Source organism: Molothrus aeneus, chromosome 19, assembly GCF_037042795.1.
Source record: "Molothrus aeneus isolate 106 chromosome 19, BPBGC_Maene_1.0, whole genome shotgun sequence".
NCBI lineage: Eukaryota > Metazoa > Chordata > Aves > Passeriformes > Icteridae > Molothrus > Molothrus aeneus.
In genome coordinates, this window is record NC_089664.1 from 6,457,438 (window position 1) to 6,475,091 (window position 17,654).

The following is a 17,654-nucleotide window of genomic DNA, read 5'->3' on the forward strand; positions in this document are numbered from 1 at the left end:
CTGCCTTCTTTCACTCAGCTACAAAGAGCATTCCTATAAAAGCAGTTCCTGGCTTTTATTCCCATGCCTCAGTTGTACTTCTGTGCACTGCTGACTGACTGCTGATCCAACACAGTTCATTTATGTCAGGGCTCTCCTGAGCACACCAAGCTAGCAGAGGCATTCCCCACTGGACTCTGCAATTTAAAAAACATGCTGCTTACTTTCCAGGGTCCACATTCCACGCCAAAGTCTCTCAGTTTTTCCTCTCTCACTTGTACTCACATAAAAACCAGAAGTTATATCAAAGCCATGGAATCAGTCAGTTTGAAATTATAACCAAAGGAAACAAAATAAAATGTGAAGACCACAGTGGTTACCTTTGTGTGATTCTGCTTGAAAACCCCTTTTCTGCCTTCTGCTATGTCTCCTCTTGATTGCCTCCATTTGATATAGCAGATAGATGACACATAAAATACATCCACACTCTTTTCTTCACAGTAACACCTATTTTTGTCTTGCCAGAAGGCAATGGAGGCAGATTGGGTGGGCTATACTGAACACATTAATACTGATTAGTTGCACCATAAGGGAGTGAGGTTCTTGTGCATGAGCTTGAATTTGGGCAGGTTTTGTTTGTTTTGGCTTCTGCTCATTCTCTGTCCCATTTCTGAGGGGAAATGTGGGAGATAGAGGGGTAAAACCACAAAGCTGAGTAACCAAACTCAGTGGTCCCTCAGCTCACTGAGAGCCTGTGAGCTGGGCCATCATCTGCTAAAACTCCAAATTTCTCTCTGAGGAGAGGGATTTGGACACACAAGCTGCTCATTAGACCTTGGCTCTGTACTGAATGTGCTGGGACTCTGTGACTTTCTCCTGCAGCTGCTGTTCAAAACCAAGGTCTGGGGTGTCAGAGGGCTGGAGGACAGCCACACACAGGTCACCTTCTCCTCTGGAGTGGCCAGCCCAAAGTCACAGAGCAGGCCTGAGGACACTGCTGCTGTACTGATTGTCAGCCAAAGATGGCATGTGCTTCTAACGAAGCCTTGACTATCTCTGCAATAATACTTAAAATTCCATTTGTGAGACAATGAGAAAGCAAATTTAAGACAAATTACTAAGAAAGTTATGCTGATTCTGAAACTTTCCCCACATGGAGTCCTACCAGTGCTTACATTACTTGATGTGCCTGGTAGAGGAGAGATCTATTTTAATATATTCTTTAACATTTAGATTTTTCTTGACAGGAACTCCCACATCACAACAGATATGAGAGTGATTCAATCTATTTTATGGATAATCTACACTAAAGTCAAACACATATTCTTAAGGCAAAGCATCTGGAGGCAGCTTTGTAAACAAACAAGCACTTACAGGAAAGTCTAGATAACATTCTGACATCTCCTCCTCACTTCTAAGCAGAAGAGACAGGCTTGAAAATATCCCCAGCTGTACATTAGCACAATGCAGCAGATAGAGTGAAATTTGGAAAAGCATCATTTTGGTATCTCATTTTTGATTCTTCAAGTTGATTGAAGAGTTCTAAGCTGGGCTAAATCCAGCAGCCTGGCTCACAATGCTTCAGACCAAGGCAGGAGTTGCATGGAGCTGCCACCCAAGGCTGGGAGGTGACCTCACTCCAGCTTTAGGCTGTGCTCAGGAATTTCCTACCAGAAGCTGGAGCCCCTGCTCCAAAAAGGAGAGTCAAGAGCAGTTTTTGCACATGCTGGGCACATTTCATGCTCTCAAGCACAAACACACCTGGGCTACCTCTCAAGCTGTGGACATTGCCTACGCTTTTAGAAATGCTGCAGCAGTGAGGTGAGGGGAAAGCTGTGCTATTTCTGGTGTGCTGCTCACAAGGTGTCCTTGCAGAAAGAGATTGAGTTAGGATTCAAACTGTCCCAAGATGAAGGACTGTGAAAACAGAGCTTGTGTTAGTCCAGGCCCCGCTCTGGACTGAAGCTACATGTGAGAACATGAGCTTTTTCAGCTCCAGTTTTGGTTCCTGCATAGTGAGGATCCAAGAGGAGATTTAAAAAAGCTGCTTTTCTCCATCTGAGGGGAAAATGGATCTCAGCCCTCCCTGCACATCTTTCCAATTTCTGCAATTCCCAGGGAAAGGCTATGTCAGCCATTTTTGGAGGATTTATTCCTACATGCAAAGGCTTAACTCAGCTACAGAGCACACTAGCACTGTGACCAAGAAAAGGAGTGGAAATCTGCTATAAATGCAGTGGCCTCCCAGGACAGTGGCTTGGCAATGGCCAAAAGAAGGTTTGCACATATTCCAGGCACTCCCATCATTCCTCAGACCCACCACAGGTCTTCAGTGAGAAGCAACCTTGCTAAAGGAGCCCAAGAAAGTCACTGTGCTGCCAGAGCAGCAGCAGGACCCAAAATTGCCAGGGATGCACCAGGCCCAGCTCTGAGCTGCCATGAGCAGAAGAGGCCCACAATGATGTGTCCAAGCACAAGATAAATGTAGAATCCCAGAACAGTTTGTGTTGGAGGGGATCTTCAAGCTCATCTTGTTCCAACCCCCTGCCATGGGCAGGGACATGTTCCACTATCCCAGATGGCTCCAAACCCCGTCCAACCTGGCCATGGGCACTGCCAGGGATGCAGGGGCAGCCACAGCTGCTCTGGGCACCCTGTGCCAGGGCCTGCCCACCCTCACAGGGAAGGGAAAGAGCACCCAAAGGCACAAACTGGTGAGGAATAAGAGAACCTGGAAGCTGACACAGCTTAGGTGCCCCTGTGGATCCCCTGAGGTCCCCAGATGCCCTCACTGGCTGCAGCCCTCGTGTGTTTGCACAAGGTGGGGCAGCAAACCAGGCACATTCTGCTGCTGAGGGGCTCTCCAGGGCCAAAGGAATGTGGCCAAGCTGTGGGACACAACAAGGTGTGGAGTGTCTCAAGCAAAACAATTCCTTGTGCATGGAGTTCAGCAGTAATTTGCATTCCCAGCTCTGTTCCCCCTTTCCCTTTCCAGCTCAGTAACATCTTTATCTTACCATAGTTCAAGTAACCTTCCCAGCTGCATCCAAGATGGAATTTAGGATTCACACAAACTCATATCTCTCAGTTTGCAAAGTCAAATCAGATTGAGTTAACCTTGTTAAGGTTAAGGTTTACAGAACTTAAATTAATGTCATTATTGGTTATTCTGAAGAACTACATAGGGCTGTAAAATGTAGGTGATAATGATGCAGATTTCCAGTAATACTGGACATGGAAAGCAAACTTTGCAGCTACTTTACACAGAAAGATATGCATGGCTCTCTGGAAAAAGTCCAGCAAGCACAGACACCTTTATTTTATTTTTCCCCTTCTTTTAATGTTTTAATGTATATTTATACAGTATCAGAATTGCTCAATACTGTTTTTCTACATTTTCATAGCCCTAGATTATAAAAGTGAAAACTAAACTATATATTAGAGTTAATTTTTTAGCAGCTTATTAGAAGACTGAATTCTGATCACCTCTATTAGACTCCAGACCTGTGTATTCAGATTTATCTGATAAATGCCAAAAAAAGCAAACACAAAGAAGAAACAAATTTAACAGTTAATTTCAGTGGCATGTCACATGTGGCACAGTGCACATTAAACACACACAGGAAATTGTGATTAAAACACAGGACAGGCATGCTGTAAATGTGCTTACCAGCTTGAGAGAAAGCTTCATGTAAAATTGGAGAGATACAGGGTGGGGGGAGAGAGAGAAAAAACAACAATGCATCAGTAGAAGAGGAACTTTTTGAGGTTGATGTTACAATAAAATGACACAATCCCCTTGCTGTTGGAAGGCAAAATGGGTCACACTAACAGATCTGTGCAAAAGTTCACAAGATGGGCTTGGGCAGCTGCCATGACCTGGCCAGAAATGGGAATGGGAATGCTGGACCTGGGCACAGGTGAGATCAGACCTGGACTGACTGACAACAGCTACACCAACAACCCTGGGAGTTCCCATCACAGCACTGAGGTGGGAAAAACTCCCAGCTGGCAAATGCATGGGTGTCACTTTAGATCAAAAATGTGCTGAAATGCATCAGCCCCTTCATGGAAGGGCTCTGGGGGGGTCAGCCCTGAGCCAAACCTCAGTGGAGAGGAGAGGAGCAGCTCCCACAGCACCCGGCACCATGGACCTCCAGGGAATGCCTGGTTCTTGGCTACAGCCAAAGGATAACACCCCTGGACTGTCCCTGTGGACTGCAGAGTGCTGCCCAGGCAGGCACAGAAAGCCATTTCACATTCTTGGACAATTCAGAAATAAATACTCAGACTCAAACGTACTTTGGCCATAGTCGGACAAGGTCAAGCCCAAGGAGGAGGAAAAAAAAAACCATCTATTCTCTTGACACCAAATTGGTTCTATGACAGCATGGTAAGACATTATTCAACCTCCTTAAATGATATACATGATCTAATTCTTCAGAAGTTACCACATTTCCTGGGACAGAGCCCAAATATTATCCTTTAGTTACTCTGGGAAAGCAAGACTGAAAGCAGCGTGTGCCCATGGAGCAGCATCTGCCCTGCCTCACCTGCACACACAGCTCTGGGCACGTGCCCCAGGAACTCCCAGGTGAACAACTGTGCCTGGGCACACAACCACCAGAATTCCCAAAGCCTCTTCCATCATTGCAAAATGACAGAACAGCTGCAGTTCAGAGGATTTCCAAGAGATAAGGGGGACTGACAGTGCTCAGTGTTGTGCCAAGCACAAGTGAGCTGCTGCTCAGGATCTAAAGCCAGATAGAAAAGGAGAATCCAAACTCCACCCAGCCTCCTCCTCCTCCTCCAGCAAGGGGCACTGAGCTGCCCTGCCAGCTCTTGGGGCAGTTGTGAAATGCTCCAGCTACCCAACAAACTTGAGGTGCATAAAAGCACACACTTCATGTTAGCAACAGCTGGAAGGTAAAAGCTGGAAAATGCCTCTCTCCAGGCAAGGATTTGTGCTGCCAGACTTGGGAACCTCTTTCCATTCAGTTCTCTGTCACTACCAACAGCTCCTGGCAATGTGTTCTCAAACAGATGCTCCATTTCTAACAAAAACACAGTTCATTAGGATTGGATTTAAAATAAGGGCTCCACACCTCTTGTGGGCAGCTGATTTAAGAAATACACTTTTTTTTCCCCCCCAAAATAACAATTCCCATTAGTTACCAGGATTTTTACAGCAACACATGCCAGCCATTCAAGGAAAAGAAATGATCTTGAAATAACAGTGAAATGCTGCATGTGAACTGACCCTTCAGTGACAAGGCAGCAGTGACACTTCCCTCTGCAGTCCAGTCCATTAGGGAACAAACACATGATAATATAATCACAGTGCCATGGAGAAATTCACCCTCTGAGCTAAAGAGGCCATTAAAAAAATAAAGCAAACAAAACCAATCCCTTGGAGAGAGCAATCATAGAAGGAGAAAGAATGGTCTGAAGAAATTCAGCGTAGGCAGCTTGTGTTTGCATCATTGCTTTAGCACTCCTGTGAACTTTAGCATAGACATGATCAGCACAAATTGAGATTCTTGTACATAGATACAGACAAGACTCATGGTGCAGAATAAATATTTACCTATGAAGCACTCTAAGAAAAGGCACAAATGTATGCTACATGCTCTAGTGGCTAAACACTACTCACTCTAAAGGCACTAAATACTGCGGAGAATCATCTGCATCAAGGCTATTCTTTTGCTGCAAATTCAGCAAATTTGAAAGGGATTACAGACACTGTATGCCCAATTCTTTTGCTGTTAAGTATGACAAAAATAGAGAACTTATTAATAGCATTTCCAAATAGTACATCAGGGATTGTTATAACCAGTATAAATAAAGCAGTTCATAGGCTGGAAACAATGAAATGCTGAAATAAGTCATGTTCACAGTTTTCCATTTCTGAAATTTATTGGTAATTTTACGTGACAGTGATTCAGTTTCTATAAACAAATATAAGCAGATTGAAAATAAATCTGCATTAAACACTACATAACTACTTTTGCCCATTCTGTTGGCTTTTCACAGCTAGAAACTTGCTCACAGCTCCTGGGAGAACAAAGGCATTTTCCCCCCGAATGATCAAGTAAGTTACATTTCCTTGAAATGAGCAAATGTGTTTCAAGCTGTCAATTTAAACCAAGCCTAGCTTAGTCTTGCAGGGAAAATAATGAAGAGTCTAAGAGCCACAAGCTTCAATAACACATGAGAGCATGAAAGCCAGCAGGTCCATGTGTTATTGGACAGTCACGGCCACTAACCTCACTTACAGAAAACAGGGTTGAAATAAATCACTGGACTTCCATACATACAACCAAGAGGTAATTTTCTTTTCTTTGGTTTTTTTTGGGTTTTTTTGTTTTTTTAAGTGGCCCTGTAACAATCTCCCCATACTCTGCTTTGTCCAAGTAGCAGATTTAGAGGTCACATATCTTGATTCCATGAATTATCATCATTATAGACAGCTCACAGAAGCTTCCAAAGGCTCTAGGGAATGCTTCACAACCAAGGCACAGAATTCCTGTCCATCAGGGCTCGTGATGCTCAAGACTGCATTCATTCAATCATTTAAAATAAATGTGCAGAACCTGTTTGCAACACCTTGAATTTCACAGGTCCAGCTATTTTAATTGTGCCAATTTCAGCATTTCCAGGACTAGCAGACATTATCTTTCCTGCACATCACACTGTAAGCTGCCACTTGCCTCCCACCAAATTTTCCTTGGCTCTTTGCCAAAGCACATTCCCACAGCACACTGGGGCCGGCGTTGTAAGTGGGGTTAGCGACTGTGCAGCAACAGTATGGGCTGATCACACCATACTCAGACTTACAACATATTCCCTAGCCTCAACGGCACACGTGGGTGTCCCTAAAGTCCTCTTCATGAGTTCTTTGTGAATATACAAAGACTGTGTCTGCTGGTGAGTCAGCAAGAGAAAACACACATTGGTTACACCGGGGATGAGCACGGCACCTCTGTGTTCACTGCTTCTACAGCAAAAGGCAGCTGTGGTGTTTGACTGCCCTCAAAGTGGGAGCCTCCTGGGAGCCAGGTGGATATTAAGAGTTCAGCACGCTCAGAGAGATCAGAAAACATGGTATTTTTAAATGCTTTTTTAAATACCAAGGTCAGAAGGCATCTCTCTTAGTGCTAGAACAAACCATGGATTTAATGACCCCACCCACCAAAAAGCCCCGGTCATGGCACAGAGAGAGACTTTGGAACAAGTGTTCCCAGGGCAGGGAACAGAGCAGGCTGCACAAGGGGTGGTTTGCTTGCTGCCTCTGCATGCTCACAGAACAACAAAGTACTGAACAGTGGGGCAGATCCAGAGCTGGGTGTTGAGGGACAGGAGTGCACAGAGTGTCAGAGGAGACGGGCAGGGAGGGACACAGCAACGGGTGCAATGGAAATAAAATCACATTGTAATGAAGTCAACAACTTCCACTAGAAAGGAAACCACAAAATTTCCTCCTTGTGCTTTATGGAACTTGGATACTGGCAGCAATGTCTGCCCCAGCTCCCAGACCATCCTCCCTGCTCAGCCCCTTCCCAGGCTCTGAGGAGAGGGAGGGAAGCCAAGTCCAGTGCACACGGAGTCATTCAAAGGTGTAAGTTCTACCCCTGGATGTTGTTAGTTTGGAGGATTGCTCTTTTAAAAAATGGTGCTGATGTTACTGCTGCTGCAGCAATAAAATTAAAGAACACAAAATTAATACCAACCAGCAGAATACCGAGTTTCCTTTGTCCTCAAAATGGAATTAGAAAAAGCAGAGCAAGCATAAATGAAATTATAAGTTATGTAACTGGTTCCTCTTTCTTTGTGCTCTTCTGGCTTTAACTTCCCTAAAGAGATGAAGTTGATTTGAAGTGCTACACTAATTTTATAGTGTCTTTTAAAGCAGTTATTAGAAAAAACACAAAAAATGTATGACAGTTTTCCCCTTCTCCTAGCTCTGATCCATAATAAGTGCTCTAACAGTTTTATGGTATTCTCTATAATGGACATTTCTGCTGCTGGGGTAAGATGAAAAAAGCTTTGAGGGAAATTCAAAAATGTGATTAGAAAACCATAGACACTGACAAGAGTCAGCACCTAAATATTTAATTTTTTTTAACAGACTAGGATTTCATATTGGCAGTGACCACTGATACTGGTATTGGTGCCTCCACATTAACCTTGCATCTGTTGTGAATTGTTCAGGCATCTGTTTCCTTCCATGAAAACAAGATTCATTGGATTTTTGGTTTGGAAGCAAAATTAAAACCAGACTGGGCATAGAACATATCATAGCTAATTATATAATGTGTTTTAACAGTCGCCAGTGATTTTGCCAAATGCAACCTAAGATGCTAAACCAAAATTTTAAAAGGAAATTGCTAAAACACTCTCCCTCTCCAGACACGTCGTGATCTCCCAGATTTCATGGAGGAGTTGCATGGAATCCATTCCTGTGTTGTGTTTCAAGGATCAATTACAATGTGCAATTCCTGCTGCTGGAATTTATCCTGCTACAGTCTCAGGACTTGCTCATGTCAAATAGTTGCTTTTCTTTTCCTTATTCCTTAAGACACTGCAATAAAGGAGTGTGATCCCATTTTTCCTGAAGTAAACTTTTTCCCCTGGCTTTGTAGGATTTGAGAGCTCAGGTTATCAAGAAATCCAGGGAGCACCTGCTTGGCAATTTGGCTGAATACTCTAAAATAAGACTTAAAGAGCCTTGTGGGCACCTTCACTGAAGGTGTCTGGAGTGGAATTCTGCCAAGGAACAAACCCAGCAGTGCAGAGACAATTCAGAGCAATGAAATGATCCAGAGTCCCAACTCCTGTTACACTGTGCTACCCTGCTGCTCCCTGCATGACCTTCCAAAATGCTGCTTCCCTGATGTACAGATCAAATGTTCTTCTTTTTCACCTGATAAATTTAAAGGATTTGTGGGTGGCTCTTGATTTTCTTTTTGCCTGGTTAGAATGATTTTATTTTTGAAGGTCATATGGCACTTGGATGATCTCTTAGTCTGACCATTTGTAAAATACAAATCACCAAGGAGCTCTAAAATGTAAATTTGACAAGTCTCCAAATGAGACAGAGTAAGTTGCCAGAGGTTTCAGCCTCTCCTCCTCCATATCTCTAAATGATCCAAGGGGCCTGAGTTCATCCCTCTGGGATGAGAGATGATGATCTGAACACTGGACTCCAAATCCTCAGGATGAGTCAGGCAGGAAAAGTATTTACACACAAACATCCTGGTAGCTGAGAGGGGAAGGAAATGAAATAGCAAAAGAACACAGTGAAAGGTTTAAATGAAGATTTAGCAATAGCCCTTCCTTGCTTATTCTCAATGAATGTGTCAGCAGAAATTTGAGGGGTTCCAGAGAAGACCATAGGACATTGTTCTCATTACTTTGCCTTTCACACAAAGGATTTAAAACAATATGGCATGCAGAATTCTTAATTCTGTGTTTGGATTTCTTAGCTATTTAATACATAAAATAATGGCCTTCCTTCAGGAACTGTGAAAAGCAATTAGTTATAATTGCCTATATGGCCAAGCAATCAGTCAGTAGGGATTCATACATTTGAAATACAAACTGGTGAAGTGCTCATGGAACTACAAACCAGTATTTTCAAGTCAAGTAGGAAATAGCCATTTCAACATTCTGTTCTCTGAATGCCACTGTGGAGCATTAGATGGCCACACACCCCCTGACCTCCAGCAGTGCCTTCACCCCAAAGTGAGCCAGCACTGCCCAGGACAAGGAGGGCTCCAGCTGCCACTCCTGGAGTGGTGCCACCACCCAGCACACCCTCAGCTCTGCTGCTGCACAAGCAGAACTGAAAGTCTGTCTCCACCTGATAAAACCACTGAGAAAAGATGCTCTGAGCCAAATTGCAACTGAGGTAAGAGGGACATGTTCAGAACTCATCTTTGGACAGCTTAGAAACTTCCCACTTCCCCAGTGAAACAGGGATGGGAGGAAATGGGATTTTTTGTGTTCTGAGTGTCCCATTAAATGGCAATTTCCTAGCAAAGAACTGAAACTGTTTAAAACATCTTTATTTTTGACTCTTCTTTCTGCAACCAGATGAGACAGTGCATTGTTTACAGCACTGCTCTCAGTTCTTTGTAACCAACCACTGAAGTTCCCCATGGAAATCATCTCTGCTTTTATACAGCTCCAGTCCTCAGACCTAAATGAGTGCCTGGAGCAGAATTTGGGCTTTTCTAAGTAGTCACTTCCTCACTGTTACTGTCTGCTCTAAAAAACATTTAAAATACTGAACATTTCTGTCTCCTTCCTGTAATTTTTACAGGAGAAAATAATTCTAAGGGTTTCACCTAGGAGGCAAAGCCATGCTCTGGCAGCAAATTTTCAGTACAAATCATGCCATGTGTGGAAGACAAAGTCTTATTTTGTTTGAAAAAGGGCAAATTTTATCTCAGGGACCTAACATTTAATTTACTACTTATGAAGACCACCAATGAGAGGATTTAATTCCAGACAAACACTTCAACATTGATTTATGAATATAACCACAGCTGCTGTCAGCAACAGGAACAGCAGCTGACCTGGAAAAGAAGGAAATATGGCCTGAGGTTTATCAGCAGCAAAGGAGACAGGGACACTGAGCTTGGAACAGTGGTGTTATGTCACAAAATGTGGGTCCAGTGTGACCTAAACCCAAGAGAATCCCCAGATCAGCCCTAGAGACTTTCAGCATCTTTCCACCACACAATGCTTAAACCAGCACTGACACACTGCAGCTGCTGGCAGGGAATCCCAAATCCTGCTCCTTCAGAACCTCTCCTCTGTCATTTGGAGCTTGCATACTGCACCAATAAAGCTTTTGCACATAGAATATGAGTTTAAACTGTGATTGTGGTGATGGGAATTGTGTCCCAGTCTCCCCTGACCTGGCAGCCCTGGCTTAAAGCACACCTGGGCCATGGAAAGGCTTTGTTCCCACCCAGAATCAGTTCACCTTCCTCCTCCCACCAGTTTTTATGTCAATACTCAGAGTTCCTACACAAACTAACACTGCAGCACCTGAACCACGAGATGAGTGACTGGAACAAAGTTCCCACTGCTCCAGTGACAATGTCACATCATTCCAGACTGAGCTTTTACCAACTGAAATCACAACTATTATCTCCTAGAACCCCTCCTAATTTACTCTTCTAACACAGACATTGAGCTGAACCCACGCTGCAGAGAGAAAAACTAAAGACTTTGACTTCTTACATGAGCATTACTCAATGTTCAGCTCCTCCTTCCCCACTCACCCAGATTTGTAATTCCCACCAGGGAATGTACTTTTTGTGGTTTCATTGTGGGGGTTTTGACTACAAATGGCTTGATATGTTGAGAACCCTTGGATTTGTCTGCATGTTGTGATAAAACACAATGGAACCGTTCACAAAACAAAAGTTTTTACATAACAGAACGTGCAATAAAAGCGCAAGAAAGAAAAGAGAGAGAGAAAAAGAGAGAGAGGTATCCAGAGGAGAACTTACCCCACGCTTTAGGCTCCTGAAGCAGTGGATTTTGGGTTTGGAGGTCATGAACTCGTTGAAGCGATGGGAGAGGGGTTCCTTTTGCTGCTTGGGAGACTGGGGGCCGTTGGGAACAGCAGAGGGTGAGGCAGAGGCAGGGGGAGGAGGAGGGGGCTGATGGGGGGATGTTAAAAGGGACATAAGCTACGTATAAGAGATGGAGAAGTGACAGAATAAAAACCAAAATAAAAAGATAAAACACAAAACGAAAATAAGCATCAAAACCAATATTTGAAATCCAGAGAAAAAACCAATTAAATAATTAAATATTAAAGGCCATGGTTTAAAAGAGGGGAGAAAGCAGTAGTTAAGAGTCGTGTTAAATGAAGAGTTGTGATAAATGAAAGTATTAGTAAGTGATGCAACAGAAGAGTAACACAAAAGTATTTTGAAGGAAGCTCATGCAGACTCTTCCATGCAGCACTATCCCCATAAATTGCCCTGTTCTGCTCTGTGGACAGCTGCAATAATGCATATGGATAGAGCTTTCAAATACCTGAATTTAAATGGATCAGATAAGGAAGGTACCTTAGTGCCCAGTAGCGTTTCTATTATCTGGAAAACAACAAACCACATTCCTTCCTGCTTCCAAATCATACCTCAGCAACGTGCATCACACTTCACTTGTACAGATCACTCTACGAATTTGCTCAGGAGTCAGTCCTGGTTGTGTTTTTATTCTGGCTACACTGATGTAAGCACCAGACAGCAAGTCCTCTCCCACACCAGCACTACAGGAAACTTGAGAACCCCTTTAAAACTCAAATTTAAGTGGTTTGGCAAAGGGTCAGAGCAAGAGTGGGGTCAAAAATACAAAGCTATTCTGGGCTTCCATCAGTGTTACTGAAACCTGATTGAGTCCAGTCCCCCTGACACGTCCTGGTAACCCCAGATAAATGCTGCCATGCATTATGGTGTAAAGTATGACAGTGGGATGAAAAAGGTTTAATGGGTACATAAGTTAATATGGTCTTTTAAACAGTCAACTGCTCAGTTAGTTCTGCTCCATTAGTTGTGCTTCAGAGTGAATCCCAGCAATTCCCTGCTCCCAGCCACCCACCTGCTGACCCCAGTGCACAGACTGGAAAGACCACGCAAATGGAAAGCCAAGGAGAGTTTGAGGAGTGTCAAAACAGTAATGCCACACTGAAGCTTCCCACAGGAAACAAGGTTAGTTGGCACACATGGCACTAGGTAAGTGGTTTACAACTCCTTCTCTGAGTTAGGAACAGAAATGGACCATGGCAGAGACGTGACAACTTAAGTTAAATTAATTTAAAAACTGCAACATAATTAACGAAATTATACAAGAAAAAAATAATTAAAGTTTTAAAGAAACTTAAGTAACCAAAGACTACAACAAAACACCATATTAAGACATCAGTTATTAACTTTCTGAATCCAAACTTCTCTTTAAAAAAACTAAACTTGCCAAGATTACTAGACAAGACACAGGTTATTGACAAATCACAGATTAGCACCAAGCTCAAGTTTACAAATCAGTACCTTATTTTTCTTGATGAATGGCCATAACTTGCCCTTGGATTTGCTACCAAACTTGGGCTCTGACTTCCCATCCCCTCTGGAGTTGGAAAGGCTGGATTCAGACACTGTCCTCTTCATGGGCTGCGTGAAATCCTCAAAGTCGACGTCTCCCGGAGGCTCGAACCCTGATTTAAAGGCTTCTATTACCATCTGGGAATCCTGGAATGGGACAGACCAACACAGGTGTGAACATCTCAGGGGAGGCTTGACATCAGATTGCTGGCACTTTAAGGCAGAACAAGACCAACCCTGGGAGTGACCAGGCTCATTCCTGGGTTTGAATCCCCTTCCAGAGCCCAGGATCAGTGCAGAGTAAGGATCTAACTCCTTCTGCTGGAAAGGAGTAAGAGCTTGTGAACTTTACTGACTAGAAAAGCAAATCACACTTCAGTCAGTGTTTCATAACAAAGATTTAAGGTACAGATTTGCTGGGAATACAGCTGTTAGTAAATCAGAGGAAAATCCCTATAAAGACTCCTATAAAGCAGAGCTCTTAGGTGATCACTCTGCCACAAGTCAACAAGTTGGTTGTGAATTTAGTGAGAGTAAATGGCTGTAAATGTTTCATGAGCTTTACACAACATCTGAGCAGTCCAAGGTCACACCAGCAGCCCTGGGCCCTGGTGTGGGAGCCACTGAAGCCAAATTCCCTTTTGGCACTGCTAGGAGGGATCTAAGTCAGCCACAAACTGGCTGTAGATTGTGTACAATGGCTTTGCTCTTCTGTTTTGGACAAAAGGCAAAGGAAAAAAAAAAAAATCAAAGGCAAACTAATCCATAGCATTCTTCCTACTCAAGTCTACAAACAAAATTAATTATACATAAGATCAAAGTCAGACCTCAGCTTGCCAAATGCATTTAAATCTAATGGACTCAGGAAAAAAATATCCTAATAGACTTCTTATCTACTTGTTTTCTTGGGAAGAGAGATTATGTTATACTCTAACAGATGTAGTCCAAGATCTCTAGAGATGCTGTGCCTTGGCACACAAATATCTTATTATTCTCTAGAGAAGAGCATCACTGCCCTGTTACATAAAAAGAACTTGTTGCTTTGAAGGCATTTCACAGGTTCTGTAATGGCTCTAGGTAAAATGCTGTTCAGGAGAAATCTGCTGGGATGTAAACATATCCAGAGGCCAGGCTCCAGTGAGCAAAATACAGATACAGGAAAAGCTTTGCAAAAGTCTTCATGGGATTGTCAAGATTCACATGGATTTAAGATCCTCACAATCTATCAGGTGGCACCATGAAATTCCTGCACGAGGTTTAGGGAGGTAGAACAACACTTTCCATTATCCCTTCCTTGTTTGACATTAAAACTTCCTCAGATCTAGACTTGAAGATATTTTTAATGATAGACATGAAAGGAAGATGAAGAAGGATTAGAGAAGAGGGGGAAAGAGTGGGAAAAGCTGAGAGAATTGGGGTTGTTCAGCCTGGAAAAGAAGCTTTGGAGTGACTCAGCTGCTGCCTTCCAGCACCTAAGGGGAGCCTACAGGAAAGATGGAGAGACTACAAGAGCCTGGAGTCTGTGGATTCCCTCTCCTTAGAAGTGTTCCAGGCCAGGCTGGAAAGGGCTTGGAGCAGCCTGGAATAGTGGAAGGTGTCCCTGCCCATGGCAGAGGGTGGAACTGGATGGGCTTTAAGGTTCCTTCCACCCAAACCATTCTCTGATTCTAAGAGATAACACTAGGTTATATTGAATATTCCACCGGTATTTTATCCTATGCATGGAGCTTTTCCCTTTTTCCCTTCTGAATTTTACAGTGTTCCTTCCATTTATTCAAAACATTATTCCACTACAATGGAGCTAAAAATAAGCAGCATGCTCCATATATCACAGAGATAATGTCATAACAGGAACTCCAAGCCCATAACAAATTCATTTTATCTGCTGTTAGAGCCCTCTGAATCAGGTTCTGCACAGGTTCACCTGGCAGCCACCACAGCTCCCACTTGCCACACGACCTTTGTGTTGTTCAAGTGGTTAGAAAGGGGAAATGGAAAAAAAAAAAATTTAAAACTGACTTAGAGACACTATAACAGCAAACCAGTATTCCCTGCTAAGTCCAGGCAGTTTCTATGGGCATTAACAGGAATTCTGCAGTGCAGTGAGGGCATAAAGCAATCCTATTTACACAGTTGCATGTTTAATACTCAATCCAGCACTTTCATTATAATCAACACAGTTAGAAATTACTGCTCCAGAGATAAAAAAAGCCTTGAAGATATTTAAGGAGAAAGAACTCTTTATGAACATAACTGTTTCCAGATAGGACAGACTAAACCCTCTGCAGCTGCTCAGTTATAACTATTTTGGTTAAATACATTTTTGTCAGCACAGTGTTTACAGGACATCCTGGTAAACTCAGTTATCAATGCTCAAAGCCATCATTTTCCCATGTCACACTTGTGTATGAGCCATCATGGGCTTATTTGTGAGCAAGAGAATATAAAATTCACCCTGATTCCAACACCCAGCTTAATTTTATGCATGTTTTGCTAAGAAGACTTGGGCAGAGTGTAGGCTGAGATATGAATCTCCCCAGCATGATTTCACCATGCAGCACCAAAAGCTGGACCTCAAGCAGGGTATGTTGTTCTAATATGGGAATTGCTGCCCCAATTCCCCCTTTTCCCACTCAGAGTCGATCTCAGATCCCTGAGTTTCCTATGCTGCTCTCTGTGAGATCAATTGCTGAACAGAGAGCAGAGGATTAATTTCAAAACTTCAGCCTCAGGGTTATGATGCCAGTTCATGGCTCAAGGCACTGAACAGCTCAGAAAAGATTGCAGTGAAAAACATGTATGGGAAATTCAAACAGGCAGCAAGACACTTGCTGTCAGCATTTGAAGCACTAATGTGAAAGGCTGGAAGAACAGAGGCTTCATGTAGGAAGGGAGCAGATCACTCTGCAAACAAAACAAAAAACACATTTGGCCTTGCGGTTACTGTACATCAGGAAGCTCAACTGAAATCTTTATCAGCTTTTCCGACAGAGAGGTTTCTTTGCATCCTGTGAAGGAAAATGATGCTCAGACATCAAGATTTGCTCATTTATAGGTTGCCAGCAAACCTCAAACCTGCAAAGAAATATTTTACAGAAAGATTTTGTGATAGTTCCTATTGCCAATACTTTAAATACTTTCATTATTATAAAGCTAACTGGAATTAAGGCATTTCTGAAACAGACAGTTTTCTGTTTATGAGACATAGAAACCACCTTTATAAGAATTGGTGATTAAGTATTTGAAATTATGTCTAACAACACATGCTAATGCCTGCTTTTAAAATGCAATATTTCAAAAAGTAATTATCCTAATAAAATGAGAGAATATTCCTTAATAAAAACCAAAATAATTAAAAAGTATTGCAGGCATTTCTGGATGTTAAGTAGATTTGGGGAATAATCTGAGCACATCCTGCCTCAGACAAAGCAGCCTGGGACAAGAAGCTGTTCTTTGGTTTAATTCCGTGACTGCAAAGCTCTTGTGCTGAGCCTGGGCTCAGGATTTCAGTCTCCATGAATCTGAGACCAGTACTAAATTAACAATCAACAATGCAACACTTACATTCTTGTGATCCACTGATTCTGCAGCCTTTGTTATCTCATCCAGACACTTCCCAATGATGGGGATCACTTGGCGGTCGACTTCTGCAAAGGTTTTCATGGATTCCCCTATCCTCACGATTCTTCTTTCCTCCATCTCTTGTATTTTCTAAAATATTACATTTCATTCAGGTCAAACATCAAGATTAACTTCACAGTTTCACCCAATTTTCCTCTCCAGCTTACATCAACTGCTTTAAAACTTAAGGATTAAATATATTTTTAAGAACAAACTAGGACAGCGGTTCTCAGGAAGGCACCAAGTGGTACTGTTCCCTCACACATCAAAATGTCATTCTTAAAGTAATCTCTTTTACTATTACTGGAAATTTTTCAATTAACTTTTTATGTCAAAAAATGCTGATTTGTCAAACTCCAGCTTTAGACTTTTGTAAGGATGGTTCCTAAGGCTTTTAAAAGAATTTCTGCAACAAATTCTTTCATTTTCTGTGCATGTTCACAACAACCTCATTTTCATTCCACTGTAGACTCCAACCAAAGATCTTGATATCTCCCCTTCTTTCCCCTAGAAGGTAATTTCTGGTGTTTAGGGAGTGCTGTATGTCATGTTTTGTTCACAGTGCATCATGTATTGACATATTAATGCACAATAAAAACATCCTGTGTTGTTCACAGCACAGCTCCTCACTGCTCAGTGGATTCAGCTCCAGGACCTCCCTCCTCTACCAGGAGGGAAACTGAATGTGGCATAATTCCATGAGCAGGATACAGAAGGGCATGAACAGGAGCAGCCTGTTTCACTGGGCAGCAGGAGCAGTCAAAAATCCCCTTGGCCTTGACTGATCCACAAGCAACATCAATTCTTTACAAACCAATTTATTTCAACATTTAAAGCAAGCCCTGGAGGTCACTAGTGCACTGACAGGGAAGAGGGCACATCTGCAGGACTTGACCATGCTCACCTACAGATCAGAGAGCCCTTCCTCAGCTC

At 42.7% G+C, this 17,654-nt stretch overlaps 1 protein-coding gene across 28 annotated transcripts in view; it reads right to left on the reverse strand.

Annotated features, from left to right (window-relative positions):
* Positions 1–17,654, reverse strand: part of FNBP1 (formin binding protein 1) — a 94,622-nt gene that overhangs the window by 12,280 nt on the left and 64,688 nt on the right. For 4 of the 28 annotated variants that reach the window (XM_066562774.1, XM_066562790.1, XM_066562773.1 and 1 more), the window contains exons 8-14: positions 16,665–16,811; positions 13,050–13,247; positions 12,072–12,098; positions 11,505–11,687; positions 6,817–6,903; positions 3,650–3,664; positions 3,466–3,501 (exon numbers count right to left, since the gene is read on the reverse strand). In XM_066562774.1, the coding sequence (XP_066418871.1) occupies positions 3,466–3,501; positions 3,650–3,664; positions 6,817–6,903; positions 11,505–11,687; positions 12,072–12,098; positions 13,050–13,247; positions 16,665–16,811 (693 nt within the window). The remainder of the gene's footprint in view (positions 1–3,465; positions 3,502–3,649; positions 3,665–6,816; positions 6,904–11,504; positions 11,688–12,071; positions 12,099–13,049; positions 13,248–16,664; positions 16,812–17,654) is intronic. The other 24 variants (XM_066562798.1, XM_066562797.1, XM_066562800.1 and 21 more) reach the window with 20 other exon arrangements.